Here is a 26648-nt window from a genome sequence, read left to right on the forward strand (position 1 = left end):
AGTCAGCCCAGGTCTTGCTGTGAGTTGTAGCTAACTGATTCCGTGAGGTTCTATAGCAGTTAATCCATTGAATCCTAGACCGTCCTGCTCGTTGGTGGCTTCGCCATTAGCCCTTACCTGCGCAGTGGACTGCAGAGCTCCGCTGAGGCAAAGGGGTGTGGATAATCTACCCGGATGGTCAGACATGAGTGGTGACCATCGTCACGCTTGGGCGCGTGTGGGATAATGCTTCGCGGACAGGTCCAAGGTGGTCGCTGTGGGTGGTACCACCTCGACAACTGTGTCTCTGCAAGGATCGCGCGACACACATACGGCACACCTATGAACCCGTGGTACAACGCCTCCGATCCTGAACATGTCAGTCGCAAGGATAAGGTCTATACTGCCCGTGGGAGGCTTCGCCACCCTAGTACCTAAGGTTTGTCTCCCTTTTTACTACCGCGGGGGCTGAGCTCATCAGTTATGGCGTGGATGATGCGGACCCCCAGGGAACCTCCGAGCAGGAAACGAAAGAGTTCAGTTTTGCGGTTGCCTCGTACTACGCGCAGCCTCAAGACATGTCCCTATCAGCCTCTCTGATGGCTTACCGGGGACGCGTCGCTGTATCGCACTGGATGGATGTGGAGCTGGGTAGGTTATTTGACCTGTGTAGGAGGGCTTGTCTCATCGGACAGCATATTCATTCTTCACGCTCTGTCGTGTCACGGCCGAGCCCCCACAGAGCGCATGGAACAAGCACGACGGCCCGAAAAAGTCTTACCGGGAGCAGCATTACGATGTTATAATGCGGGTCAACGGAGATGAAGGCGCAGATCGGTTGGTGGGAAAATGTGAGTCGATCGTATTGGGCTCTGACTAGCGTTAAATCTTATGTGCGCCTCTTAGAACTGACAGGGTGTTCAGAAGAGGTGAGGCTTACGTCCATCTCTGCACACGCAGCCTCGTTGATTTCATTGATCTCTTAGGACGGCTACGGCCGCTGTGTATGATAACGGACTTTGAGCCGTCACAGCTCTCAACCAAATCGGCCGCCCTTGATCTCGAATCTTGAAGCCTGAGTGGCTGCAGGAAACCGAGCAAGTTAATAATCACGGCTTACAAGACAGTCATCCCATGCATGCCGTGGTCCTGTCTACCCGGAAACGAGCGCATTGGATGCCCCAGCAGCACGATGCGGACGAATGGTCTGCCTTGCGGCGTGTCTCTGCGTATAACTTCCCGGACCTAAACTCGATCCGAAATCTTCTGCGTACGATTCAGGAGTGCGTGCGTCCATACCAGCTTAACCGGCGAGGTGCTGATGCATGTTTTCTGGTCTGTTGTACGTGTGGCAGGAGTTCTGAGTGCATCACAAAAAGGTTCGTAAACGTGTCTTATTGCACGAATTATCACTGATCAGATACATCGTGCTATCGTCAAACCTTGACGATGCTTTGCTAACCTGACATTTCATCGTCCCCGTCTGCCAAACACAGATCATCCACTAGAGTTTGGATACCTACGCCAGGCTTGACAAGCGTGGCCGATCGCAAGCTCCCCTCAACCTTCTCAACCCGCCGAAGCCCCAAGGACACGCAACATAAGACACATGATCTCGTGCGTCGTTCCTTTTTGCTGTCACCATATATGTCCTCCATTTCTTCCGCGACGAATGCGGTATCGGGTCGCGGGAGCAGGATTTCGTACTCGCTACCTTTCATAGCCTCGGCAATGAGGTGGCGGATCTTGAGGGCTTTGCTGACCAGGATGTGTATGGGCTGCTGCGGGTCGCTCTCTGCAGAGGGACGCATACAGGACGATAGTACGACGTGTCGTAACAGTTTGGCGAGCTCTCTGCTGCAGCTGTCGTCCAGCTGCTCCGCGTCGAGATGCTCAGCTTGTGCGAATTTTCGCGTCAAAGCACGCCACTGGCCTACTACGCTCTGATTCTCTGCAGAGTTCTCAAGATCAACAGCAAATTGTGTTGAAGCAGAGAGATGCTTACCCGATTTCCTGATTCTCTCGTAGACAGATGTCAAGACGTTATCGCTCTCAGAGTCGTTCGTCCATGTGGAGATGATCCGGGCAAGGAAGTTCGTCACCGCAACCTGCGTGGCGATCTCTACAAGGATTGTGTCTCCCCGTGTATCTGTGGATTTGAGCACGGCGAGGAAAGGATGACCCAATGCACGTATCACATCATCTTCTGCACCGAGCACCGTATGCTGATCTTGGTTGGGTGTGGCTTGATCAGCTATGGAACGCGCCAAATTGAAAATCTCCGTGTTCAGGCTGCGGACCTCCTGAACCACCTCGCTCTCCGCGAACGTGTCTACCGTACGCATGAAGCGCTGGGCGTCCTGCAGCTCCTGTCGGCGAGTTTCGAGTAGCGCCTTCAGCTGGGCGTTCTCCTTGACCAGAATCTCTTCGCGCTTCTTCGCATTGTCGAGCTGGGCCAACGGCCGGGTCACTCAGATATTACTGTCTTCCTAGAGGATGGACTCACGTTGCTTTGATCGAGCTCGGCTTCCGTGCGCCACTCCTTTCTCTCCAATATGTACCGCGTAACTCGTCGCCAGTCGATATCTCGCGTCGTCTCGTCGCGGCCTCGTTTAGTGGTCTCTCTCTCCATTGGTTGGGTAGTGGATGAGTATCGTCCCTAAAGCGTTGTTAGCATGCGCTATGAGCGCGATTGCTAGGGCATCGCTTGCCTCGTTCCGACTCTGGTTCGCGTCGTCTGCCACTGGCGGACGGGCCCTTTGTGACGATTTCCGCCCTCTTCTGTGACTCAATGGTTCCTCCACGTCGATGTAGTGCGAGGGTGATTCGCTCCGGGTCTGTCGTGGTCCTTGTAGAACATCAGGGGATGTTCCTGGATTGTACATCAGTCGATGTCTCACCGCTGTCCGTATGACTCTTGTGAGTCAAGCTCGACGTGAAGTCCTTCAGGCCTCGCATGATGATCGTGTTTAGCAGCCAGAGTACTAGCTCCCAGCGTGAGTTAGTGAAATATGACATTACCTGCGGATCACTATGGAAGCATCCACGTTTTGTCCACGGGCCTCTGCGGGCCTGGGGGGCGTCCGTGTGCTCCTACTTACCTTGCATTGTGAACATGTGCACGTGCCCGGGAGAGGTTTATATCTGGGAGTGGCATAGGCGGTCATTGTCCCAACTATCTAGACAGCATGCTTCAACCGGATCCCTACAACGGCAGCAGCCGTAAACTCGTCATTGCTATTGACATTGGCACCACGTACAGTGGTGCGGCCTATTGCGTCTTGGACCCTGGCGAGATACCCCAAGTATTGAGTGTCACGCGGTGCGTGTACGCAGCTGTCCTTTCATACGCCAAACTGATTATACCCTGCTCAGCTTTCCGGGACAAGAAGGTGAAAATAAATCAAGGGATGTGAAGATACCTTCCGTCCTTTATTACGACCAGCAAGGCCAGCTCTGCGCTGTCGGAGCAGAAGCAACACTACAAAGCACTGAGGACGAGGCATATGCGCAGGAGTGGCATTGCGTCAAATGGTATGCCTTCATTTACACCATGCACCATGGTTATAATTACCAACCCTTCTAGGTTCAAGCTCCACCTTCGTCCTCCGTCAATTCTTCCGGGTGCAGTCCTACCACCCATTAGCGTGAACAAATCCGCTGTCGAGATCTTGGCAGATTTTCTTACCTATGTCTTGCAATGCACTAAAGACTTTATCTCCGAGACCAATCCAATTGGTAGACAGATTTTGGAGTCCAAGACCCCTATTGATTTCGTCCTTAGTCACCCCAACGGGTGGTCGGGCCCTCAACAAAGCAGCATGAGGCGTGCAGCTATCCTGGCCGAGCTAGTATCTGACGACGATGAAGGTGCTGCGAGGCTTCAGTTTGTCACCGAAGGGGAGGCAAGCCTCCAGTTCTGTATCATGACGGGTCTAGGGGACGATGTCATGGAGGTGAGCTCCCGTTTCTGTAACAACTTCGTGTCCTGACTAACACTTTGTAGAAAGATCACTATGTGACGATAGTAGATTGCGGTGGAGGTACCATAGACCTGAGTACATATCGTGTTCTCAACAGTCAGCCCATTGCTGTGGTAGAGAGTGTCGTTCCCAAGTGTGGGTGCCCTGCCAGTGGCTTATTGTTTTGCATATGATGCTGACTCGCCTCAATGCGACGTAATCAAGGCCTCATCCAGGGCTCGACAATGATTGATCGTCGAGCGGAAGAGTTGTTGAGAAGTACGTCAAAGATACTTTTGTCAGCATGACTATATCTGCTCATATGTGATGACGTGGTAGGCAAGCTCAGACTATCTCGCTTCTCAACCTCCGGAGACATAGAAGTGATGTTGACAAACTTCGAAAATACGACGAAGCCGACCTTCAGAAATCCTTCTGACACATCTTACGTCAGGTTCGGAGGGCAGAGGGACACTGATGAGGAGGTCAACATACGGCGTGGTGTTTTATCTCTTTCAGGGTACGTGGATAACAAATGATGTTGACGAGATGTTTGTGTTCACGTCCTGTTTCTCAGGTTTGAAATGACGTCACTCTTCACACCGTCCATTGACGCGATCAAGTCGGCCATTGACACTCACTTGGTTGGAGTAGATTCCCGCTTCGCTGTCAGTTGTCTTTCTTACGATCATACCCAGCTGTTGCCTGACTTCTCTCCATGTAGACGATATTGCTCGTCGGCGGGTTCGCCACCAGTCCTTTCTTGCGCTCTGAATTACACAGTCACATGAACAACAAGGGATTGCAGATGTTCACCCCCGAAGGCCAAACGTAGGCCTTCGTGTTCATCACTACTGCTAGAATTAGCATTCATGCACCTGACAGTTCCAAGGCCGTCGCCGAAGGTGCCCTATGGTTTTACCTCAACCATTCCGTTCGCGCAAGAGTTGCTAGGCACACGTATGGCACAGGATGTGTACGACAGTATAATCCTTTGTTGCCGGAGCACTTCAGACGCCAACATCTGAGATATATGCGCGTGGACGGTCGAATCTGCATCCCATCAGCCTTCGCTATTTTGACACGGAAGGTGAGCGCAGCATGTATCATTGTGTGCCAAGACGGATACATTGACGAACGCACATATTCCTTTAGGGAACATCAGTCACAGAGGAAAGAGAATTCAGCTACCCTTTGGTGACATATCAGCGCAAGATTTCTCGCCATGGCACTAGTATCTCGGCCGATGTCACTGCCTACAGAGGCGATCAAACCGATCCTCAATGGATGGATGATGAACCGGGTATGCTCTCAAGATTCCTCAGCCACGATTCTCTCTAAAAGGAATACCTGATCACCAGATGAGTTCTATACGCTGTGCAGAATCACGGCCACTCCTGCGTTCGATTCATGGAAGAGGCATAGTGGTGCCAAAGGACCATACTGGTCGACAGAATTCGAAGTCATCCTGCTCCTCGGTCTGACGGAGATGAAGGCGCAAATTGCATGGGTGGAGAACGTATGTGTCAAGATTCGTGTTATTTGTGTCATGTGCTTAGTTGTCATTCACCGAACAGGGCGTGAAGCAAAGGTGAGCCTTCCGAGTCACAGCAATTCTCTTTGTACTGATCCAATATGATCTACATAGGACCCCTGCGAACATCATATACGACGAGGAACAGTAGACATCAGATTGCCAACCATGGTCATATCATGCGCATAGCATAAATCAGTGCTGCCTATCAGCGACTCAGAGGCTAGGACTTTGTACGATGAGCGCTGTTGTCTCGATCTTCTTGCTACCTTGGTGACCGTCTCCGATGTGTTTCTACAGTGTATCACACACATTTTTGTACCCGCATGTCCGCGACTACCAAGTTTCTACAAGAGTCCATCACTAGTATGCAAGTTACAAGCGAATGCCATACATTGCAACTTGGTACGTAGTACGCGGGCAAGGATCTGAGACCATTGATATTGCCGTCTAACATCATCGCATACTTGTTCCCTTCCATTCTTCTTCGACCGGAAGATTACTCATACCGCCGCATAGGGCTCCGCAGGTCGCCCATAAAGCTATGAGGCTGGAAGCCCCTGCGAGTGCAAATATACAGCCTTGCGACGTACTTACCGAAACAGCGCCTACCCGAAGTTCGTTCGAACTTTGGAGCGTAGAGCGAGTCTGTGGCCCGATGAGGTGGTGGCATCACTGCTTCCATTGACCATTGAAATGACTCACGCTCATCCAGTGCCATGTCGCGACGCTTCTCTAGTAGTAGGCATTTAAGGAGAGACATGTTCAAGGGTTGTTTTGTGAGGAACTGAACACCGAGCTGGACTCCTTCGTACTCGCCTGGAGGTTCCCTGAACCATGCTGTCGATAAGTAACCCATTCGTTGAGTAGTACACCGCTGGTAACTTACGACGGTAGCACATTAGCCTGCAAAAGCATCTGGACGATGGCGGGCGATGGCTTACGCCGTCACGGTGTGCCCTCGTATGGACTTAGTGTATAGCATCGCGTTAAGAGCACACGATACGCACATACCTGCAAAGATACGGGATACTGCATAGCAAGTAGCGTGGACCGCGGGAGTCGATTTAAGTGGCTTCTGAGGACTCTCAATCAGTGATTTCTGATTTGTCCACAACTTCCACATACTTACCGAGCAGGACGTCGACAAAGAGCCTGTACTGTGCGCCCACCGGTACGTCAATGTTGCTAGTCTGCTGGGTGGGGATGCTTCCACCCAGGAGGAGGAGGATCGTACGAACGGCGAGCCGCACGACGGAGGTCACGCGGCTGCGCGCTGTCACAGACGCGTACTGTCACGCCACGGTCGACATCACTCAGTGGCAGACTCGACTGCTCAGCGCTCAGCGCTCAGATCTCAGACTGCACCAGTACTCCGAGTCCGTGTTGGGTCCGTGGGCTTGACAAATCTTCTGAGCATGTACATCAATACTGTCTGTGGATGGGCTCAACCTTCGCAGAGCGCAAGTGCGATGGGCCGGAACTTGAAGGGCCCTTTTGGGAGCAGAACTACGATTCTATCAAGCTCTTCGTGATGATGCAGATGAAGGCGTAGTTCGGATGGTAGGATGATGTGTGATTGTATTGGACGGCGACTGGTGCTAAACGTGAACATGAAGTGCGTCTCTTGGACTGACGGGGCGTCCGGAAGAGGTGAGTCTTACCGTCGTTCCTGTGCATACAATCCCGTTTGAATCCTTGTATCCTAGAGCAGGTCTAGGGATCGAGGGCTCGGACATTTAACGCTTTCTGGTCCAAAACTGACTCCATCTACTGTCAACAATGAAGCGCTGATGAGATACGATCTCTTCCTAGCCCAGCACCGTGACGTGGAAGAAGTTCTGTACCAACAACTATATCGTATCCAATACTATCGTCAACTTGAAAGTGTTGCGTGTAAGGTTCGTAGACAAGTCTCATCGCAAAGACTATCGACGTATCATCATGATTGCGATTGACCAGAAATATTGCGCGTTTGTCATAATGTGAAGGCGCTTTCTAGCCTGACATCTTCACATCGCCGCCGTCCGCCAAACCCAGATCCTCCACTAGAGTTTGGAGGCCTACGTCCGGCTTGACAAGCGTGGTCGATCGCAAGCCCCCCTCGACCTTCTCGACCCGTCGAAGCCCCAATGATGCACAATACAAGACGGATAACCCCGTGCGTTTCCCTTTACCTCTCGGGCAATACACGTCCTTCATATCTTCCGCCACGAATGCTGCTCCTGGTTGCTTAAGCAGAATCTCGTATTCGCTGCTTTTCATGGCCTCACCAATGAGGTGGCGGATCTTGAAGGCTTTGCTGACCAGGATCTGTACGAGTTCTCGCGGATCCCTTTCCGAAGGGGTACGCATGCGTGACAGTGCCGCAACATGTTGTAGCAACGTGACCAGCTTCTGTCTGTAGCTGTCTTCCTGCTGCCGTGCGCTGACTTGTTCAGCCTGTGCGAACTTTCGGGTCAAAGCACGCCATTGGCCTGCAACGCTCTGATTTTCTGGTGGTCTTCAGTATACGATAGCAGCTGCATCGAAGTCGAGGTGCACTTACCGGATCTTCGGATCCTCTCGTATATTGATGACAAAACGCTGTCGCTTTCAGCCTTTCTCGTCCATGTGGAGATGATCCACGCAAGAAATCTTGTAGCGGCAGCTTGGATGGCGATCTCGAGAAGGATGGTGTCTCCCTGTGGATCTGTGGATTCGAGCACGGAGACAAAAGGACGCCCCAAGGCGTGTATGATCTCTTCCGATGCGGCGCGCTTCATATCCTTGTTTTGGACAGGCACGGCTCCATCTGCCATCGAACGTGCCAAGTTGAAGATCTCCGTGTTCAGGCCGTGAACCTCCTGAACAACCTCGCTCTCCGCGAACGTGTCTTCCGTACCCATGAAGCGCTGGGCGTCCTGCAGCTCTTGTCGGCGAGTCTCGAGCAGCTCCCCCAGCTGGGTGTTCTCCTTGACCAGAGTCTCTGTGTGCTTGCTCGCTTTGCTGATCTGGGTCGACGGCAGCGTCATTCAGATGTTCCCATCTCCTTGCAAGAACGGACTCACCTCCCTCTGAGCAAGCTCCAAGTTGGTGCGGGACGTGTTTATCTCCGATTGGCAACGCATGGTTTCATTGTGCCAATGACTGACATGTCGCGTCATCATTTCCAGGTCTCGCTTGAGCTTAGCGATCTCTCTATCCATCCGTTGGATCGTGGAGGTGTGCCGGTCCTAGGTGCGCCGTCAGCATGTACCAAGAGCGCACTTGCCAGAACACCACTAACCTCCTTCGGCCTCGAGCTTGCATCGCCAGCCACTGTTGGGCGGGCTGTCGCCATCCTTCGCGGTGATTCCCCTCGTCTTGCATCGTGACCCGATGACTCTCTGTCGATGCGGGGCGAACGCGGTTCACCCTGGTTTCGTCCTTGTAGAACGTCAGGAGATGGCTCTGGATCGCCCATGGACTTGGACAGATCTTCACCAGCAGCAGTCGCCGGGTCGGGTGCGGAGGTCTCACCGCTGTCAGTAAGCCCCATCTTGTTGGTAATATGCGACGCGATGCTTCTGAAGCCCTCCATGATGAGTGTACGCGTAGTGCGGTGCCGGCCAGTGAGGCGATTAGCTCTCAGCGAAACTTATAAACAGTTACATATATGGCATGCCAGTGGTGACCGGTGACCGGTGAGGCATCGACATGCGGCCGACACGATGTTATGAATAGAGTTTGCTGCTCATGCTTCTCTGTCGTTTTCTGGCATTCTTAAGTATCTGCTGTCAGTGTCAGCTGTGGGAACGGCCGCGCACGCCCCTACCTCGTGTTGGGAACACATGCCAGGGAGATAGTCGTGTTTATAATCGGTCAGAGAACCGCGAACCATCCTAGCGGCCTTTCAGCATGGTTCAGCTTGATCCCTACCGGGGCAGTAGCCGCAAACTTGTCATCTCCATTGACATCGGCACGACGTATAGTGGTGTCGCCTACTGTGTCTTGGATCCCGGCGAGATCCCGAAGGTCTTGAGTGTGACACGGTGCGTACTATGTGGTTGTGTATACCGTCAGACTTATCCTCAGCTGTGCCCAGATTTCCGGGACAAGAGGGTGAAAATAAATCAAGGGATGTAAAGATACCCTCCGTCCTGTACTACGACCAACACGATCAGCTCCGCGCTGCAGGAGCGGAAGCGACGCTCCAAAGCACCAAGGAAGAGGCGTACACGCAAGAGTGGAACGACGTCAAGTGGTATGCACTCACTCACGTGCATAACTCCTGCAGTCATTGAGCGCACTAGGTTCAAGCTCTACCTTCGTCCCCCGTCTATTCTTCCGGGTGCAGTCCTGCCCCCGATCGACGTGAACAAGCCTGTCATCAATATACTGGCGGATTTCCTGGCCTACGTATTTCAGTGTGCAAAAGACTTCATATCTGAGACCAATCCCATAGGGAAACAGATCTTAACCTCGAACATTCCTATCGATTTTGTCCTTAGCCACCCCAATGGGTGGTTAGGTCCGCAACAGAACAACATGAGGCGTGCAGCCATCCTCGCCGGGCTGGTACCTGACAGTGTTGAGGGTGCTTCAAGGCTTCAGTTTGTGACGGAGGGAGAAGCAAGTCTCCAATTCTGTATTGCGACTGGTCTCGGCGACGACGTCATCAAGGCAAGTTCCCCAGCTATAATTCTTGCTCACATTCCTGAAGTACCGCACGTTATAGAAAAACAATTACGTGACAATAGTCGATTGCGGCGGCGGTACCATAGACCTGAGCACATATCGTGTTCTGGGTGATCAGCCAATCACCGTGGAGGAAAGTGTTGTCCCCGAATGTGCGTTACCCATCTGACCGGACCACATCTATATGCGGGCTCACCCCGCCGTGACAAGGTCTCATTCAGGGCTCGACGATGATTAACCGTCGAGCTGAGGAGCTGCTGAGAGGTAGTTCAGATGATGCCTCCGTTCCACACCTCGGCTCATACATACGCACATCTATCCCCTGTAGAGAAACTCAGATTATCTCGATTCTCGACGACCGATGATGTCGACGCGATGATGGCAAACTTCGATAGCATGACCAAGCCAACCTTCAGAGATTCCTCCACCGCATCATACATCAAATTTGGAGGTCCGCGTGACACTGACGAGAGATACAATATACGACGTGGTGTTCTGTCTCTATCCGGGTACGTGGGTGTGCACTTATGTCTTGAGCAGGGTCTGATGCGTTTGCTGATCTTCAGGTCGGAAATGACATCGCTTTTCAAACCCTCCGTCGACGCCATCAAATCAGCCATCGACGCACAGGTTTCCGGTGTCAATGCCCGCCTAGTTGTTAGTTGTTATTGTTTTTGCTCGACCGTTATCAGTTCAAAACTGATTGCTCTCAACCTCTTAGACGATATTACTTGTCGGAGGATTTGCCACAAGCCCATTCCTCCGCGCCGAGTTGAGGACGCATACAAGCAGGAAGGGATTGCGAATGTTCTCCCCGGAAGGTCAAACGTGAGTCTTTCCATCGTTGAATGACATCGCCGGCATCGTTGTTCAACGCACAATAGCTCGAAAGCCGTGGCAGAAGGCGCGTTGTGGTTCTACCTCGACCATCGCGTTCGTGCGAGAGTAGCCAGACACACATATGGATCCTTGTATGAGGCTTGGTACCAGCCTTCAAAATCAGACCATTTCAGACGCAGGCACCTTGCATACACGTTCCCAAACGGATCGTTGGTCGTTCCGTCTGCCTTTGCCATCCTGACGCGGAAGGTGAGAATAGCACTTACATCATTGACCTTTCGGCCGAATAGAATTCATTGATACGATCTAACATTGTCAGGGTATTTCGGTTACCGAAACTACTGAGTTCAGCTTCCCGTTCGCGTCTTACTCGAATAGACTCGACAAACATACCATCTCGGCTGACGTGATATCCTACCGAGGAGATAAGGCGAACCCTGAGTGGAAAGACGAAGAACCAGGCGAGTCCGTGTACCAAGTCGCTTGCTCCTAGGCTGACGCGAACTCCCGATTGCCGCTAGATATGTTCTCTACGTTGTGCACGATCAAGGCCGTCCCGGCTATAAGCTCATGGCAGAAGAAGAATGATGGCTCCATTGGGCCGTACTGGTCACAAAACTACAATGTGATCCTTCTTCTGGGTTTGACGGAGATGAAGGCTCAGATCACCTGGTTGGAGAATGTACGTATCAGCTCCTCCACTCGTTCAGACGAGCCATAAATGCCTTTATATTGACTTTTCGGCTGAACAGGGTGTGCAGCACCAGTGTGTTTTCCCATTTTGAGAAAATTATTTGTTCGCTGAAACATGCTACCTAGGACGCCCGCGACGATTGTCTACGACAATGAGCAGTAGAGGTGCGGGCAGTTGCCGATTGTGTTACTTTGTGTGTATACGAACTTCCCGCTTGAAATCACATGTCACAAGTACGCCTCTCAGGAGAGGAGAGCTTAGACGAGATAATATTTGTCCATTGTTCAGCGTCCCGGAACTTAGGGTATCGCAAGCGGCGTGGTTCAATGGCACCGCTGACGCGGCCGGGGGTGCCTAACGTGTACTATGTGACGCAGCACCGCCGTGACTCAGGCTGGCAAGTGCCAGTGAGATGGCAGTGAGTGAGTGGTACGTTACTTACTTACTATGTACTTGCGCAGTTCTAGAATAACGGGGAACAATGAACAATGGAGCAGCGCTATTACCTCCCTTCGAGGAGCTAGCTATACTTCCCATTCGAATGTTACTTCGTCACAACGCCAGGCTGTAAGTACCTACTCAGAAATCGCGAATGTACCAGCGTGAACATCATGAGTTGCCTTCTATGGAAGTGCACGAGGTGTCTCACTGTCGGTCGCCACAGAGTCGCCACAGTGCCACTTCCGAGCCACGACACTCATCATCTTCCACTTCTCAACCATCCGTACACACGGGACAAAGAGTCAAATCAATATTGCAAGAAATTATGACTACACCATATGCCACCTCGTCACAAAGCCAGGGCTACTATCCTCCTCTCCCGGCGCACCCTCCAGCGCAACAATCTACGCCAGACCCGTCCCAAGTCGCGAGTACATCTGCGCCAGCACAGGCAACTGCGCAATCATCGCGCCAAACTGCCGAGGAGGCACGGAAGGACAGGACGTTGGCTGAGTTTCTTCTCATGCTGGACGATTATGAGCCCTTGGTATGTCTCGGCTACCGCCTTTGGTCCAAGCGCGTCTGGATGCTGCCTCATAGCTGCATAGAAGAGGAGTCCGCTGTCTGCAGAGGAACTGACGGCCTCACTTACAGGTCCCGAACGAGGTCACGGACTACTATCTTCAGCGGGTTGGGTTTGAATGCGAGGATGTTCGACTGTGAGTCTCCAATGCATATGCGATAACTCACTGTCTTACACGCGATATAACTCGGTACAGGAAACGTCTTCTGTCCCTCGCTGCACAGAAGTTCGTGTCTGATATCGCCGCAGACGCGTATCAACACGCCCGTATACGTGCCAACGCGGTAGGTGGTAGGGCTCGCGCTCAGCCGACTGGCCCTGCGTCAGCGAGGGTACGTCTCTTCCCCTAAGACTAAACCTCACGTGTTGTCCTCATTCGGAATTCTGCTAGGACAAGACGAAGACCACACTCATGATGGAGGATCTCAGTGCGGCTCTGACTGAGTATGGCATAACTTCTCGCAAGCCCGAGTATTATTTGTAATGTAGACGCCAAGGTGCGGACTGGTCTGTATGATGTGTACTAATATGGCTCGATCTTTCGCTATGCAATGACATATGACAATGACACTACGGAGCGAAAGACGGATATCTTCAGCCTCGATCCACGTTAGCCATATCGTGCTCGGTATGCAAGACAAGAATACTGACCAGTGACTGCTGAGACACTGTCGCACGAGCTGACGGGCGGTGGCATTCTTGCACGTAGCAAGAACAAGGTCGGTGCAGGCGGACACAGTATCTTTACATGTATTGCCATGTGAGACTTTCCTCAATGTCATGGACACAGTGCTGAAGCTCGCCAATGTTTTAGGTTTGAGAGCAAGGGGGCCGGTATCCGACTTCGGTGTACCTGACTCGTCGTTTCCTCACGCAGATCGTTTCACCTGTCGAGCGCCGTCCTGCTTGGAGACGTCATGTCTGCGATCGCGAGCCGCATTTCACGAGAGAGCTCTACTCAGGAATGCAACACTTGGTCCCATGATCCACGCAGCCCTCGAAAACCGTGCTTCAAGAACCATCCGATGGCCAGGGAATTCAGCGAGACATCTACGATTTTTGCGGGCCCAAGTGACACATTCCCTGCTAGGCGAACGAGCACGCCAGCGCAATTCCTGTCCGAGCTTGAGGCTGCGGTCAGACGCCCCGCGGCCTTGCGGCTACCCCAGACCACAAATGCTGCGTTGATTGATGCGACGATCAACCTTTCACTCGTAACTCAATGTTGATCTGGATCGGGCACGTCACACAAGACGTCCCTACGTGTATTGCGAAGCGCTCTGCCCCTGGACTGTAACGCTGCGATGCAGGGCGTCCCCTTCCCAGGTAATGTCGTTCCTTGTATTCAATTGATTTGACTGCACGCACAGCGGATCTTACTTCTTGGACTCAGTACAGGGAATACTATGGTGGTTGCTGTTGACTGCGGGAGCCATTGAAGTTCATCGTCGGTCGGATCCTCGCTTCGAAGTGTGGGACAGCTCATGAACAGCAAATGCATGGTGCTCGCGGAGATGTGTCTCACCTGACTTTACAGTATGCTTTGTAGTTGCGAAGAGATCTTCCCCGCTTCTCAGTGCAAGCCATTGAAAAGGCTGGGTGTCAGTACAATGCACTCAGTCGTCCGCTTTCCTTCTCTCCAACAACGACGTCCGAGCTGTTATCATGTCGACCGCGAAGCGCAACATTCAGAAGATTTGCAACGACTCGAAGGACGGGTCTGTTCTATATGAGTTCGGTACGCATATCGCCACTAGTTGGGAACATCCTGCTCATCCAATTTCTGCAGGGGGAGAAGGTTACAAGAGCAGTGTCCGCCACTTTTTGGAGAGCAGCACCGACGTCGCTGCGTACGCTGTCCAACCTGGCAGTGAGACTACTCTGGTTGAAATCGTAGGCATGATTGATGTACTTCTGACTTCATTCGTATTGAGTTTCACGAATAACAGATGAAAGTCATCGCCAAGGAGAAAGTCCCTTTCGCTGTGAGTCCGTCATCGACGGAGGCGATACTTGCGGACTAACCGCATGCGCGTCTCAGGTGAAAGGCGGGGGCCATGCTATGTGCCCAGGCTTCAGCTCTACGACCGGTGCTCAAATTTCCATGATGCGGTTCAAGCAAGTCAAATACGACGAGAAAGCGAAGACACTTGACGTCGGTGCCGGGTGCCTTTGGGACGAGGTCTACAGGGAGGTCGCCAAGTTCAAGCGCAACGTGGTTGGCGGCGCGTCAGCCGACGGCGTTGGCGTGGCCGGCTGGCTGCTCGGAGGCGGATATTCGCTCAAGACGAACAAGTACGGGCTCGGGATTGACAACGTGCTCAAATACCGGATCGTCCTCCCCAATGGCAGGATTCGTACGGCGACGAAGGACGACAAGGATACTAAAGACCTCTATCAGGCCCTGAGGGTATGCCTGCACTTTTCGAATAGCAATTCCTGTATGCTAACAACCGACGTGAAGGGCGGGGGCAACAACTTCGGCATCGTCACCCAGTTCACCTTGAAAACGCACCCTCAGACGGCGACCTTTGTGAGCACCATCTCGTGCTTATTGCCTCCTTGGTCATGTGGACATTGACGCCGTAACTCAGGGAGCCTCTCTTTCATTTCCGGGTACCAGGGAAGACAGAGTGAAGGCCGCTATCGTAAAGTTCGTGAAGGAAGAGTCTAGGCCGGAAGCTGCCATTGTGTCTGCCTTCAGACACACACTCCGTAACGGAAAACGCGAGGTGGGCTGTGTCCCTGGATCATGCAAACAATGCACTCATGACCCCCTAGTATAATATATCCGTGCTCTGCGTTTTCGACGCGCCGAGACCGAGCAGAAGGGCAGATATCCCATTCCGGATGTTCGCCGACCTCATGAAAGGGAGTGCTTCGTTCACGAGCAATCCTGTTGGGTGGAACGCTCGTGGTGCCACCACGACCCTTGAAACCCTTCCAGACGCAGATGTCCAGAACGCAGGCCCTGAGGATGGCAGCGATCTTGAGGAATCTGGTTTCCGCGAAATGACAGCCGACGAAATGCACGACATCATCTCGCCGTACGACCTGGAGCCTCGTGTGCCCTTCCAGGTGGTGTCGGACCCTGACATCGATTCCGCTATCGAAGAGAATGCTAGTTTCGCCGTAAGTCCAAGCACGTTGACTGCGAGAGGTGCATCAAGAGGTGGCCTCACGGCCATGAAAGGGGTCGGAGAGTTGGCCGCACGGTCAGTGTCAATTCATGTTACTCTTGCATATCTTTGACATACTTCATGTCAGCGGTCGCTTCCATTGCATCATGGTTTCGAAATACACGAAGAAGCTTATCGATGCAGTCGCGCGGGAAGCGGAAGTGAGTCCCCCGTATATGTCAAAGTCCTGATCTGCGCTCATTTCATTGCCTGCAGGCAGCTGCGCAGTCCTTGAAGGCGAAGAACGGGCAGATGGTCTTGATCGATATCTGGCCGTTCCTTCCAAGCATCTTTGACAACAGTCCTCGTGGAGCGGCCTGGCCGCACAAGAAGGGCGCTGCATTTGGACCGCTTCTGGCGTACTTCCGCTGGGAGAAGGCGGAGGACGACAAGTTCTGGCTTCGGAAGATGAAGACGGCTCTCAAGAACATCGAGAAGGTAGCCCTCGAAGAGGGTTGCACGACCGGCAAGCTGCCATACTACTCGAACACTTCCTTGGAGGATGTGACGGCCAGGATGATATACCGCGACAATCTCAAGTCGCTCCAGAAGGTCCGGGCCAAGTACGATCCCGACGATGTGATGGGCAATACCGGAGGCTACAAGATCCCCCTTCCTAAATGATACCCCTCGTTGTTTCCCAACATGTTTTGAACCGGTCGTTCTCAATTCGCACCTTGAGGCCGTGTCATGACATTCCGTTCCGTGGCGAATCCGTAGTATGATGTCGCTGCGGCTTGGTTTCCGTAACTTGTAAATATGCATCCGACCAGTGCCTCCGACTTACCTCCAACACCCAATGCGCGAGCGTGGCCTGAGGGCGACGTCGGGAGCGCTCAATCGGCATTATGGATCGATTTCAACATACCAACTAAATCCAAACATTGGATTCGGCGGTCACGTCTTGCCCAGGCCTTGTCGCCACTCCGAGGCGTCCTAATACCTACATCATCTGAGGGGAATTCAAAATCCTGTGAGCTACTACAGCACCTATCGTGGTCAATCGTGTGTCCGCTCATTCATTGCATTTGCCGTTCTATCTCATCGCAGCATGTTCTATGAGATGCGCATCTCGTCTGCGTGTTCGAGTGACAGATGTGCGCAAGTGGGGTAGCACGCATGGCGCCCTTGCCACCGCGATGAGGCAGAGGCCACACATTCAATCCCGGATCATCATCAACCGAGAACACCAAGGGACTCGGGCACAGTTGCCATGCACAGAGTGATGATCATATGCATCCACATCCACGCACCAAATAGACGATCCCCAACTTGCGTGACTGTCCGCGCTTGGAGATTGTGAGCTTGGGCTGCACTCCCAGTACTTGCAGTCGAGTCAAAGCCATCAATGCCACCCATCGTCAATACTCGGAAAGACTCGCCTTTGAATGGTCTGATTACCACTCGGGCAGGTCAATCGGTCTACCTGCCACTGGTATCGGTACATGCACAGGTCTACATAGCTGACAGTCAGTGTCATTGTTGCATTTATGACTTTCTGCTGCAAGAACATTGACAACCCGCTTCGTGTACATTAGCTTCTGCAAGAGTGGCACTTAGCCAGAGATTCGATGCTACGGAGGCTTCGTCTGGTGGAAGCCTCACGGCCGTGAGGTATATATTCCCCATTCCAGCATCCGCTGCCGTGTGCGCTTTCGAGTTGAAAGCAGCGGGCCGGAGACTTGTTGGCAAAGTCAAGGAGCTGAAGGCGGCGAGAAAAGAATTCGATGTTGCTGTCTCTCAAGGCGAGCTAGCCGGGCTTCTTGCGGAGGCTAGTGCGGATGGTGCGTATGCCATTTTCGCCGGAAGTTAGCATAGGCACTGATTCGGTCATCCCGTAGTGTTCGTACTGAGTATCGGTGCCATTCCAGTGAGGCAGAACGTGCAAGTGAAAGTGACGGTGTGTGCTATGCTGCCTGCAGCAGGATATATTGACCAAAGTTCCACTCCAATAGTACGTCACTGAACTGGTCGACGACGCACTTTTTGGCACCCTTCGTTTCGCTTTCCCGACGTACTTCGGTCAGCGGTATGGCACCACGCCGACGATTGCTACCAAGTCGGCGTCGTCTGCCAGCGAACTTGCGGCTTTCACTCTAACTGCAGAGTTGCAGATGACTTCGCCTATAGAAGATATCTCGTCTCCGTCACATAACGACGCCTCGCTTAAGACGAGCATTTCCGCAGACGCAACCTCGGCCAAAGTCGAGCTAGCTGCCTCCGCTGACGCCAGGCTTGACAGGGACTTCGTGCTCTCCATCAGAGCGTCTGGTCTCAACACTCCTCGTTGCGTCGCGGAGTATCTCCGGGACAGGTCCTCCGTCGCGCTGTCGATGACGCTTGTGCCTCGCTTTGGAGTTTCACCGCTGGCGGAACAAGAGTATGTTTTCCTGGTTGACCGGAGTGGAAGCATGAAGAAAGAGAAGAGGATCGACTTCGCAAGAGAAGCCATGTCAATCCTGCTTCAAAGTCTCCCCTCTGACGGGACGTGCTTCAACATTATCAGTTTTGGCTCGAGGTTCTCGGCTCTTTGGTCGTCCAGTCAGACTTATACGCCTGACACGTTGGCAGTAGCTGTACGTGGTTCAGTTCCTTGGTGCAGCAACGGCACAAACTGACGATGATTTGCGTAGGAAAAGCACGTCGATGGTATGCAACCAAACTTCGGTGGAACAAAGATCGAGGCCGCCCTCGAGAGTATCTATCAATCACGTCGCACGCAGATCCCGACGTCCGTCATTATCCTCACAGACGGAGATGTAAGTCCCATCTTGTTCGCACCGGAACGCGACTTAGACCATTCGCTGCGGTGACAGATCTGGAATGCGAAAAAGGTCCTTTCATCCTCCCGTGCTGCTGTCGCAGCTGCATCCAGAACAAACTCAGAAACATACCTTCGTGTCTTCACCTTGGGCATCGGCGACGGAGCGTCTACGGAGATGTGCGAAGGGTTGGCGCGCGTGGGGAACGGTATATGCTACATGACCACGGAAGGCGAACAAATCGCGCCGAAGTGCAAGGCGCTGCTCGATGCCAGCAGTGTCCCTCCCTCGGGCAACCTCACCAACCTTCGGGTGGACTGGGGCTACGTCGCCAAGACTTCCAGGCCCACCCAGCCGCAAGCCGCGAGCAGCTTCTTCGATCAAGGATTCGACCCCAGCGCTTCATCCCGTCCCACCGGAGTCCGGATTCCTGTTCAGCAAGCACCGTCTGACGTCCCCAGCCTTTATGTGAACAGTCGCTTCATCGTCTCTGCCATCCTGTCCGACACAGATATTCTTCCTTCCTCTGTTACCCTGATTGGCGACAGCCCCGATGGCCAAACTGTCAGACTCCCTGTACCCGTTCGCCAGGTCTCTGTCGACCCTGGTACTGCGCCGCTGGTGCACACGCTCGCAGCGCGTCGCCTCATCCAAGAGATCGGAGACGGGGATTACCAGTCGCTTGGCGTGAAGGATGCACAGAGGTCGCAGGCACTGGCTGCTCGGGTTGAAGCAGCGATTGTACGCCTAAGCGAAGAGTATCAACTCACCAGCGAGTTCGCTGCTTTCGTTGCTGTCGAGCAAGATCCTCCCAAGGAAGACAGTGATGAAGTCAAAGGCAGTGACGGCAGTGACGATGGTGACACCGATGACGATGACGGCGACGACGACGACTACTATGACAACGAGGATAATACCTACTGGGGAAATATCAGTGGCACCCAAAGTACGTGGTAACTTGTTTGCATAGTATGCTGATCTTCTGAACAATCTTTCAGGAATGGCACGGGTCGCGAGACTGGCGACCTTTGCTGCGCCTTCTACACTGACGACCCTCGCTGCGCCTTCAACACTGCGCGCGGAATTCCGCCCAGCTCGTGTCGCCAGTCTCGCTACCTCCCCGCGCGTAGGTCCGATCCGCGGTGGCTTCACTATGATGCCCGGGCAGACGGAGGCGTTCAGCAAAATGCCGACTCCAGTCCACCGAACGAGTAGTGGCCCCTCCGCCGTTTCGCTGAACCATCCTGTCACGCTACTCGCTCAGCTTCAAGCCTTTGACGGCTCCTTCAAGCTAGACGGCACTCTCATCTCAGTTATCTTCAAGGAGCGTGTGTCTCTGGACAGCGTGAAGCATACAATCCCATCCTCGCTTGCTTCAAATGCGACTGCGGAGACAATTTGGGTCACCGCTATCGTAGCGGCCTATATGAAGGTGCAATTGGCCGACATGGCGGATATGTGGGACGTATTGTGGGCCAAGGCGATGAGGTTCGTCGTGCGCGCGGTGGTGGGGGGGGCTTCTGTGTTTGAGAAACTGGTAGCAGAAGCCGCGGATATACTCTAGCGACCACGAAGGTTGACATGTTTGTGGATCGCCGTTGTCGAAGACTAGTGGAGATATTCTCGCGACATGCCATACCGTTACTAGTAACTCGTGCGCGTTGTTTTAGGTAGCCTGAATGATATTCTGCGTGCTCTCAACTGAAAGCTGTCTTTACTACTAGTATATATACAGCTCGGTCCATACTATCGTTGGGCCCCGCCCATCACACATGATGAGTAGGTGGATCGGCCCCCCGGCTGGTTTGGTATGGGATCAAGCCAGGCAGCCCACTTTGTCTACTCACGCATGACCGGACCGTGAGGAGACGGTGAACCAGGCTGCGCAGACCCCGATCTGAGATCTGTAATCTCACTGTGGACAACACCTGCCTTGCGTAGTGTGCGTGGCCTTGACCAATCAACCATACCGCCTATGGTTGCACCGTGTCCCTGGCTGCACCTGTTCTTTGCGGACGCATCTATTCTTTGTGGTCCGGCATCTGTTCTTTCTGGTCACATCGATCCTGTGAGGCTGATTGCACCTATTCTTTGTGCTAGTCCGAGTCGGCCCTCGCATCTGTTCTTTGTGGCCGAATTCATTGTCGATTTGACATCGACATACTGTACCCGACATCGCCTGACTTGAACGGCCCAGGCGATCATATATTCCTGATTCCATCAAGTCCACTGGCTTCAATTCGGTCCGTTCACTGGCAGTACTGGTAAACAATGGGACTCATTGGTTGCCTTCCGGCTGCGTTCATGTGGGATATCCGAACTCATATCTGACATCACGACTGGCTGACTAGATTTACTACAGACTAGGCCATCACGCTGGGTCAAAGAATCCGAGGCAGTGACCTAATGTGATCCCTTCGGAGGCAAGGTCGATCTTGAAGCGCTGAAGGCTTGAGCTGAAGATGCGACTTCCATGAATCTTAGCCGGCAGCGGCATTGCACGCTGTAAGCTCGTTTTCAACTCAATCTGATAATGATGCAAAGTCTCTGTTCCCTTCGGTCCTGGCTCAGTGTCTTACAGTGGGACATATCTTGGATGTGGAGTCGCGCTTCGTCGGTCCCTGACCCATTACCACGGGAAACAGGGTCCATACGCAACTTCATTTCCGTGTCGCCAATTCAATGACAGTGTTTCTTCTGAGCATGAGCAGAAATCATCCCTGATGGAGCATTACCACTCGCTGTCCCTCTCCAGAATACCGTCACGAGAGCGCGCACACCCCAGCGCATGTGGCTTCATAGAACACATCCGTGTCTGTGTGGCTCAAGGGGCGTGGATTGGCAGAATATCGCCGCCCTACTAATATAAAGCATCATTTCGACTTCCCTTGCAAGTGGCTCTGCACTGGATTTTGTTGATTGCTGTTGGTCTCTTCTCAACGGTCACCTCATTCCAAGATGCCACCACCTGCAGAAAGGCGTGGCTTTGGCCGTATTCCCGACACGTTTTCCAGGTATGCTGTCTCGCGGTAGCGGACATATGTCGAGATTATAACAACGCACAACAGGGCGGCCGTACAGCAGTGAGTTGATTCCGAGTGTGGACGTGCTGTGTGATGCTCAAAATCTCGGCAGAGGCACCGCCGAATATCTAAGGTCAGTGCTATAGTGTGCACTTCTGTCTTAAACAATCACTTCCTCACGTACTTTTATGTGCAGTTCTTCACCTGCTCAGGTTACAAGGTGAGCACACGCACAAGTGCCCGCTTAGAAGTCAGTTGGCTGACAATTTGTAGCAAAAATCCTCGTCTCTTTGCGCTCGTCATCGGCATCGATGACTATCATCCAGCCGTTGGCCGCTTGAAAGGAGCCGTCGCAGACGCTGATAGCGTCGAGGACTTCTTAAAACAGGATTTGAAGGTACCCCAGGATCAAATCAAGAATCTTCGTGACGCACAAGCCACGAGGAAGTCCATCCTGGAGGCGTTGATTCAACTACAGGGTCACCCACGTATCGAGAGGGGGACCCGATTTTGATCTATTTTGCAGGGCATGGCGGCTTGACAGCCACACCACCCGGCTGGGAAGCCGGGAGTACAGAAATCCAGCAGCTGATCCCATGTGATTGGAATGTGATGTCAGGAGAGAACCAGACGTTGATTCACGGTATTCCTGATCGCACGGTCGCCGTATTGCTGAATAGGTTGGCAGAAGCGAAAGGCGATAACATTGTGAGTATTCTCGTTCTGTTCCACCCCTCTCCATCTGACGCTCGCAGACGGTCATTTTTGTCTGTTGCCACTCTGCATCAGGGACCCGCAAGGCGGGCTCTGGTCTCGTATCTCGTAGCGTGACGTTCCCCCCTGGATATGAAACACCTGTCGATCTCGACCAGGATATCTTGCGAAGGACTCCGGGCGCGGCCCGAGCAGTCCAAATCCCTAAGGGCTTCCTATCAAATGGGCTTAGGTCTCACGTCCTCCTCGCCGCCTGCGGAGCGTGGGAGCTTGCGTTCGAGGATCCCAAAACGTCACGCGGCATCTTCACGGAAGCGCTACTGGAGGCCATCAGGGCAAACGGAGTGGAGAAACTGTCGTATCATGAGGTCCTGTATCGGATACCGCCTCTGTCTGTGTGAGTATCCTTTTGACAAGTTCGATCATGCCACGTGAAACGTTAGTATCCCGAACTGACTACCTCGTTTACTAAATTGATTACAGGCAAACACCTCAATGCGAAGGTTATAACCAAGATCGAATGTTCTTCGACGGCAAGGCACCCTCTGCGCGTCGTGTCCTCTTTGAAGTACGCAGGGATGAGGACAAGGACCGGTATAGGATCCAAGCCGGTGCTGCTCAAGGCATCACCGAGGGCGCCGAGTTCAGCGTGTACCAAGATCGCGCAACAGTCGGCACGGGAACCCCGCTGGGCGTCCTCAGGGTGAACAAAGTTCGCGCCTTCGTCAGTATAGCTAAGGTGCTTCCAGGTGCCTCCGTATTCTCGCTTTCCGACCCAGCATTCGCGCTTCAGACCAAAGTTGGTTTGGCAGAAGATCTGCGAGTATACGCCGCACAAAGTCCTACGCTCGCTACCCTCCTTGATGCGGTTGACCGAAGGATGCAGGACTCAGATTATCACGGTAGGAAGATCACATACGCGAGCAACAAGGACCAGGCTGAACTCGGTATGTCGATCGAGGACGGGCTTGTTGTCTTCGATATCCTTGATCCACGCGTGACCCAATACGGATTGACTCGCCTACCGCATACCGCCAGCACGGACGCGGACGAGGTGTTCCCCATCATCTGTGCCGCTGCAGATTACTTCTGGCATCTTCGCCGTAGGAACACCAAGCCTGAGCGGATCGTGACCGGGGTCACGCTCGATATTCGCAAGCTGAACAGTGCTCGGCGATCTAGCGATGACTCGGACAGTGACAGTGATTCGGACGTGCCGCTCGCTTGGAAACCAGAGAATACCAATCTCAACGAGAATGGAATCCTCGAGCTTCTCCTTGACAAGCCAATAGACATCGGATATCGGCTCGAAAATAATGCTCAACAGCCACTATATCCGTACTTGTTCTACTTCAACTGCAACGACCTGAGCGTAGGTGAGTAATTCAAGTACTCGTAAGGCGACTCCCCCTTTGGTGACACATTTACTGCGCGGCTCGAACAGGATCATTGAATGTAACGGCTTCTGCTGGCCGCTTCCAGCCTGATCGCCCACTCCTTGTGGGAGGCTCTTTGACCATTGGTTATGATGCTAGCGGCTCGTATCGAACAGTCTTCAAACTAGAGAAGGGACGAGACCTGGAGGTCGGTTTCATCAGGCTTGATCTCGTCAGCCAGCCTGTCGACTACTCTTCCGTGGTGCAGAAGTCGCCTTTCGATGCGAAGAACCGAACTGGGGGATGGTTAAACCCGATCTGCCGGAACCACCAATATGGGACACAGTGTTCGTCACGGTTGTGCAACGCCGAGGGACAAAAACACTGAAACCATCGGCGGAGAAGCCGGCACCAAACCTCCCGACCCCCGCCGCTAATTTCCTATTCGCAACCCAACGCCGACTCGAAGAATTATGTGCCCAATTCAAGGACGGTTCCAGAGTATATGATTATGGTACGTCTTTGCTCACTGGCTACCATAATTGGTCCTCATGCTGTTCAGGCGGAGAGGGTTACAAGAGTAGTGTCCGTCACTTCCTTGACAGCAGTGCGGACGTGGCAGCGTTTGCCGTCCAACCCGGCAGTGAGGAGTCACTGTCCAAGATCGTACGTATCCGTGTTCCTAGACACCTGACGTATAGTGAATGGCATGGACTCGGTATAGATACAAGTACTCGCAGCAGATAAGGCACCTTTTGCCGTACGTGGCTAACCATTCATATATGTGGTCATTGCACACCTGAACACTGTTTTCATAGGTGAAGGGTGGAGGGCACGCCATGAACCCTGGATTCAGCTCGACGACGGGTGTGCAGATATCCATGGCTCGTTTTGACCAAGTCCGTTTCGACAGTTCCAGCAACACCTTAGCTGTAGGTGCTGGATGCCTTTGGGACGAGGTTTATCGAAAGGTCTCCGATTACGGCCGCAATGTAGTCGGAGGGGCTGCTTCCGAAGGTGTCGGCGTCGCAGGATGGCTTCTGGGAGGAGGATACTCCATGAAGACGAACAAATATGGCATTGGAATCGACAACGTCGTCCAGTACCGGATCGTATTGCCTGATGGTAAGATATGTGTCGCTACGAAGAACAACGAGTATACAGACCTGTTTCAGGCTCTCAGGGTGAGCATTCGCCCACCTGTCTGTTTCCAACTAACGTCGAGCGCGGAAAGGGGGTGGCAACAATTTTGGCATCGTGACGGAGTTCACGCTCAGGACGCATCCTCAAACCGGGACATACGTCAGTCTTTTCCGTTTAAGACAAACATGCCAGTGATGAGTTCTGACTGTCAATCAGGGTGCTGCGTTGTCATTCCCGGGAACTCAAGAGGAGAAAGTGAAGGCCGCCATAGTACAGCACGTCACAAACGAGAAGAGGCCTGAGGCTGCCATCGTCGCCGCCTTCAGGCACACGCTGCTTCATGGCGAACCGGAGGTACTTACTCGTCTCGCCAACAAACCCCATCTCGCTGACAATGATGTTGCAGTACAAAATGTCTGTCTTCTGTGTGTTCGACGCTCCGGAGCCCGACCTGCGTTCAGAAGTACCCTTCCAAGCGTTCGCCGACATCATGCGAGAGTACAATCCATGGAAAGCAGACCCTGCTGGCTGGGGTACTACGAGATCTGGAGGGCGCGCTGTCCGTAGGGGTTCCTCTAATCGAGAGGACGAGAGCAACGAGTCGTACGGATTCCGCGCGATGTCATACGCGGAAGTTCACCAACTCGCCTCTTTCCCGTACGATCTCGAGACCGACTTGGAGTTGCCCGTCGAGACATTGTCGAGGACAGGAGCCCGGCGCGCAGCTGGAGACTCGGTCAGTTTCGTCGGAAGACCTTCCTCGCAAAGTCCTAGTGCCTTGCCGCGCACTGTTCGTCAAGCGCAGGGAGGCAGAGCAGTCAAGAAGGCGATGCTAGGTGTCGGTGAGAAGAATGCACGGTCCGTCTCATATTATTTTCTTGATCGCCCCAGAATCCTGACAACTAGGTAGGGGTCGCTTCGCATGCATCATGGTCTCCAAGTACACGAAGAAACTTGTGGACGCCGTCGCAGATGAGGCGCGGGTACGTGTGATGTCATGCCGTCAACACACCACACTGACATTCTCCTGCGGTCTGCGAACGTCCACACTAGGAGGCTGCCAAGTCGCTTCGGGTCAAGAACGGCTTGCTCGTGCTCATCGACGTCTGGCCGTTCCTCCCTACCATCTTCGACAACAGCCCCAGCGGCGCTGCGTGGCCACACAAGAAGGGCGAGGCGTTCGGCCCGCTGCTCGCCTACTTCCTATGGGAAAAGGCGGAGGATGACGACTTCTGGCTCGGGAAGATGAAGACCGCCTTGAAGAACATCCGGGAGGTCGCGCTCGCGGAGGGGTGTACCACGCTGAAGGCACCGTACTACTCCAACACGTCGCTTGAGGACATCACGCCGAGGATGATCTACCGCGGTAATTTGAGGAAGCTAGGGAAGGTTAGGGCAAAGTACGATCCGAACGACGTGATGGGCCAGACGGGAGGCTTCAAGATACCTCTCGCAGACAACTCTGCCTGATGGAGACGTGCAGAGAACGACGCGGAGCACGAGGGGGGTTGGAACATAGTGACTGCTTGTACTGCAGATTGTAACATTAGTCCGAACTTCGCTGTGATCAACTGTCAATCCAACTTGATTCATCTTGAATGTTCTACGCCCTCGTCCATCTGGCTTGATGCTGGACCCACAATGATCATTTCGCACCTTCAGACGTCGATGGCACAGCTCTACATAGACAACAGGAAGTCAGTTCAGGGACTCCCCGTTGGGTTGTGGAGAGTAGCCCCCATGCGTAAATACCGACGAT

At 53.2% G+C, this 26648-nt stretch overlaps 9 protein-coding genes across 9 annotated transcripts; 7 read left to right on the plus strand and 2 right to left on the minus strand.

The window, feature by feature from the left end:
* Positions 1 to 260: 260 nt before the first annotated feature.
* On the plus strand, positions 261 to 1029 carry B0H18DRAFT_401555 (uncharacterized protein). The gene is made up of 5 exons (XM_048037928.1): positions 261 to 418; positions 489 to 630; positions 675 to 830; positions 886 to 908; positions 966 to 1029. Coding segments are annotated over exons 1-4 (363 nt in total). The 5' UTR covers positions 261 to 355; the 3' UTR covers positions 888 to 908; positions 966 to 1029.
* Positions 1030 to 1449: 420 nt separating this feature from the next.
* On the minus strand, positions 1450 to 2689 carry B0H18DRAFT_1011140 (uncharacterized protein; the record flags this gene model as incomplete). Its single annotated transcript, XM_048028972.1, has 2 exons — positions 2486 to 2689; positions 1450 to 2429 (listed from the first exon to the last, which is right to left on the minus strand). Coding segments are annotated over exons 1-2 (1106 nt in total), but the record flags the coding sequence as incomplete, so codon positions are not given.
* Positions 2690 to 3167: 478 nt separating this feature from the next.
* B0H18DRAFT_1119791 (uncharacterized protein) lies at positions 3168 to 5626 on the plus strand (the record flags this gene model as incomplete). Its single annotated transcript, XM_048033987.1, has 13 exons — positions 3168 to 3301; positions 3355 to 3513; positions 3566 to 3935; positions 3986 to 4097; positions 4167 to 4220; positions 4281 to 4461; positions 4519 to 4609; positions 4666 to 4772; positions 4827 to 5031; positions 5097 to 5244; positions 5303 to 5460; positions 5519 to 5532; positions 5590 to 5626. The coding sequence occupies 13 exons, from the start codon at positions 3168 to 3170 to the stop codon at positions 5624 to 5626; spliced, it is 1770 nt and encodes a 589-aa protein (XP_047892704.1).
* Positions 5627 to 7473: 1847 nt separating this feature from the next.
* On the minus strand, positions 7474 to 9037 carry B0H18DRAFT_1119792 (uncharacterized protein; the record flags this gene model as incomplete). The annotated part of the gene is made up of 4 exons (XM_048033988.1): positions 7474 to 7970; positions 8024 to 8468; positions 8526 to 8690; positions 8744 to 9037. 4 exons carry the CDS (start codon positions 9035 to 9037, stop codon positions 7474 to 7476), a joined length of 1401 nt encoding a protein of 466 aa, XP_047892705.1.
* Positions 9038 to 9212: 175 nt separating this feature from the next.
* Positions 9213 to 11986, plus strand: B0H18DRAFT_1011158 (uncharacterized protein). Its single transcript, XM_048028973.1, has 13 exons — positions 9213 to 9488; positions 9542 to 9700; positions 9750 to 10119; positions 10175 to 10286; positions 10345 to 10398; positions 10463 to 10643; positions 10701 to 10791; positions 10856 to 10962; positions 11019 to 11223; positions 11294 to 11435; positions 11496 to 11656; positions 11727 to 11740; positions 11794 to 11986. The coding sequence occupies exons 1-13, from the start codon at positions 9355 to 9357 to the stop codon at positions 11828 to 11830; spliced, it is 1767 nt and encodes a 588-aa protein (XP_047892706.1). The 5' UTR covers positions 9213 to 9354; the 3' UTR covers positions 11831 to 11986.
* Positions 11987 to 12348: 362 nt separating this feature from the next.
* B0H18DRAFT_1011162 (transcription initiation factor IID TAF10 subunit) lies at positions 12349 to 13267 on the plus strand. Its single transcript, XM_048028974.1, has 4 exons — positions 12349 to 12656; positions 12764 to 12828; positions 12889 to 13024; positions 13084 to 13267. The coding sequence occupies exons 1-4, from the start codon at positions 12435 to 12437 to the stop codon at positions 13174 to 13176; spliced, it is 516 nt and encodes a 171-aa protein (XP_047892707.1). The 5' UTR covers positions 12349 to 12434; the 3' UTR covers positions 13177 to 13267.
* Positions 13268 to 14216: 949 nt separating this feature from the next.
* Positions 14217 to 16766, plus strand: B0H18DRAFT_1011165 (uncharacterized protein). Its single transcript, XM_048028975.1, has 9 exons — positions 14217 to 14430; positions 14482 to 14585; positions 14642 to 14677; positions 14734 to 15102; positions 15157 to 15225; positions 15287 to 15424; positions 15474 to 15907; positions 15960 to 16032; positions 16088 to 16766. The coding sequence occupies exons 1-9, from the start codon at positions 14358 to 14360 to the stop codon at positions 16493 to 16495; spliced, it is 1704 nt and encodes a 567-aa protein (XP_047892708.1). The 5' UTR covers positions 14217 to 14357; the 3' UTR covers positions 16496 to 16766.
* On the plus strand, positions 16760 to 20400 carry B0H18DRAFT_1011168 (von Willebrand factor type A domain-containing protein). The gene is made up of 8 exons (XM_048028976.1): positions 16760 to 16844; positions 16922 to 17340; positions 17410 to 17655; positions 17713 to 17771; positions 17827 to 18447; positions 18505 to 18630; positions 18688 to 19579; positions 19632 to 20400. The coding sequence occupies exons 2-8, from the start codon at positions 17220 to 17222 to the stop codon at positions 20195 to 20197; spliced, it is 2631 nt and encodes an 876-aa protein (XP_047892709.1). The 5' UTR covers positions 16760 to 16844; positions 16922 to 17219; the 3' UTR covers positions 20198 to 20400.
* Positions 20401 to 21469: 1069 nt separating this feature from the next.
* Positions 21470 to 26508, plus strand: B0H18DRAFT_1104924 (uncharacterized protein). The gene is made up of 18 exons (XM_048032629.1): positions 21470 to 21647; positions 21702 to 21716; positions 21769 to 21789; positions 21853 to 21876; positions 21930 to 22144; positions 22183 to 22364; positions 22412 to 22767; positions 22854 to 23746; positions 23815 to 23954; positions 23984 to 24260; positions 24309 to 24412; positions 24471 to 24506; positions 24565 to 24930; positions 24980 to 25048; positions 25106 to 25243; positions 25296 to 25747; positions 25800 to 25872; positions 25943 to 26508. Exons 1-18 carry the CDS (start codon positions 21592 to 21594, stop codon positions 26357 to 26359), a joined length of 3834 nt encoding a protein of 1277 aa, XP_047892710.1. The 5' UTR covers positions 21470 to 21591; the 3' UTR covers positions 26360 to 26508.
* The last annotated feature ends 140 nt before the right edge of the window (positions 26509 to 26648 follow it).

This window comes from Fomitopsis serialis, assembly GCF_022376445.1.
Source record: "Fomitopsis serialis strain Sig1Antser10 chromosome Unknown B0H18scaffold_39, whole genome shotgun sequence".
NCBI lineage: Eukaryota > Fungi > Basidiomycota > Agaricomycetes > Polyporales > Fomitopsidaceae > Fomitopsis > Fomitopsis serialis.

Excerpts from the sequence above, each read along its gene's own strand:
- B0H18DRAFT_1011165 (XM_048028975.1), top strand. The coding sequence starts at position 14,358 with ATGTCGACCGCGAAGCGCAACATTCAGAAGATTTGCAACGACTCGAAG. Across the intron at positions 14,678-14,733 it reads AGGAGAAAGTCCCTTTCGCT|GTGAAAGGCGGGGGCCATGC; the intron begins GTGAGTCCGTCA and ends TGCGCGTCTCAG. Across the intron at positions 15,908-15,959 it reads GTCGGAGAGTTGGCCGCACG|CGGTCGCTTCCATTGCATCA; the intron begins GTCAGTGTCAAT and ends ACTTCATGTCAG.
- B0H18DRAFT_1011162 (XM_048028974.1), top strand. The coding sequence starts at position 12,435 with ATGACTACACCATATGCCACCTCGTCACAAAGCCAGGGCTACTATCCT. Across the intron at positions 12,657-12,763 it reads TGGACGATTATGAGCCCTTG|GTCCCGAACGAGGTCACGGA; the intron begins GTATGTCTCGGC and ends CCTCACTTACAG. Across the intron at positions 12,829-12,888 it reads GAATGCGAGGATGTTCGACT|GAAACGTCTTCTGTCCCTCG; the intron begins GTGAGTCTCCAA and ends AACTCGGTACAG.
- B0H18DRAFT_401555 (XM_048037928.1), top strand. The coding sequence starts at position 356 with ATGTCAGTCGCAAGGATAAGGTCTATACTGCCCGTGGGAGGCTTCGCC. Across the intron at positions 419-488 it reads TCGCCACCCTAGTACCTAAG|GGAACCTCCGAGCAGGAAAC; the intron begins GTTTGTCTCCCT and ends GCGGACCCCCAG. Across the intron at positions 631-674 it reads CTGGATGGATGTGGAGCTGG|CATATTCATTCTTCACGCTC; the intron begins GTAGGTTATTTG and ends CTCATCGGACAG.
- B0H18DRAFT_1104924 (XM_048032629.1), top strand. The coding sequence starts at position 21,592 with ATGCCACCACCTGCAGAAAGGCGTGGCTTTGGCCGTATTCCCGACACG. Across the intron at positions 22,145-22,182 it reads TCAACTACAGGGTCACCCAC|GGCATGGCGGCTTGACAGCC; the intron begins GTATCGAGAGGG and ends TCTATTTTGCAG. Across the intron at positions 25,873-25,942 it reads CCGTCGCAGATGAGGCGCGG|GAGGCTGCCAAGTCGCTTCG; the intron begins GTACGTGTGATG and ends CGTCCACACTAG.
- B0H18DRAFT_1011168 (XM_048028976.1), top strand. The coding sequence starts at position 17,220 with ATGCCACCCATCGTCAATACTCGGAAAGACTCGCCTTTGAATGGTCTG. Across the intron at positions 17,656-17,712 it reads TGCGGAGGCTAGTGCGGATG|TGTTCGTACTGAGTATCGGT; the intron begins GTGCGTATGCCA and ends GTCATCCCGTAG. Across the intron at positions 17,772-17,826 it reads ACGTGCAAGTGAAAGTGACG|TACGTCACTGAACTGGTCGA; the intron begins GTGTGTGCTATG and ends CCACTCCAATAG.
- B0H18DRAFT_1011158 (XM_048028973.1), top strand. The coding sequence starts at position 9,355 with ATGGTTCAGCTTGATCCCTACCGGGGCAGTAGCCGCAAACTTGTCATC. Across the intron at positions 9,489-9,541 it reads AAGGTCTTGAGTGTGACACG|ATTTCCGGGACAAGAGGGTG; the intron begins GTGCGTACTATG and ends AGCTGTGCCCAG. Across the intron at positions 10,120-10,174 it reads TCGGCGACGACGTCATCAAG|AAAAACAATTACGTGACAAT; the intron begins GCAAGTTCCCCA and ends CGCACGTTATAG.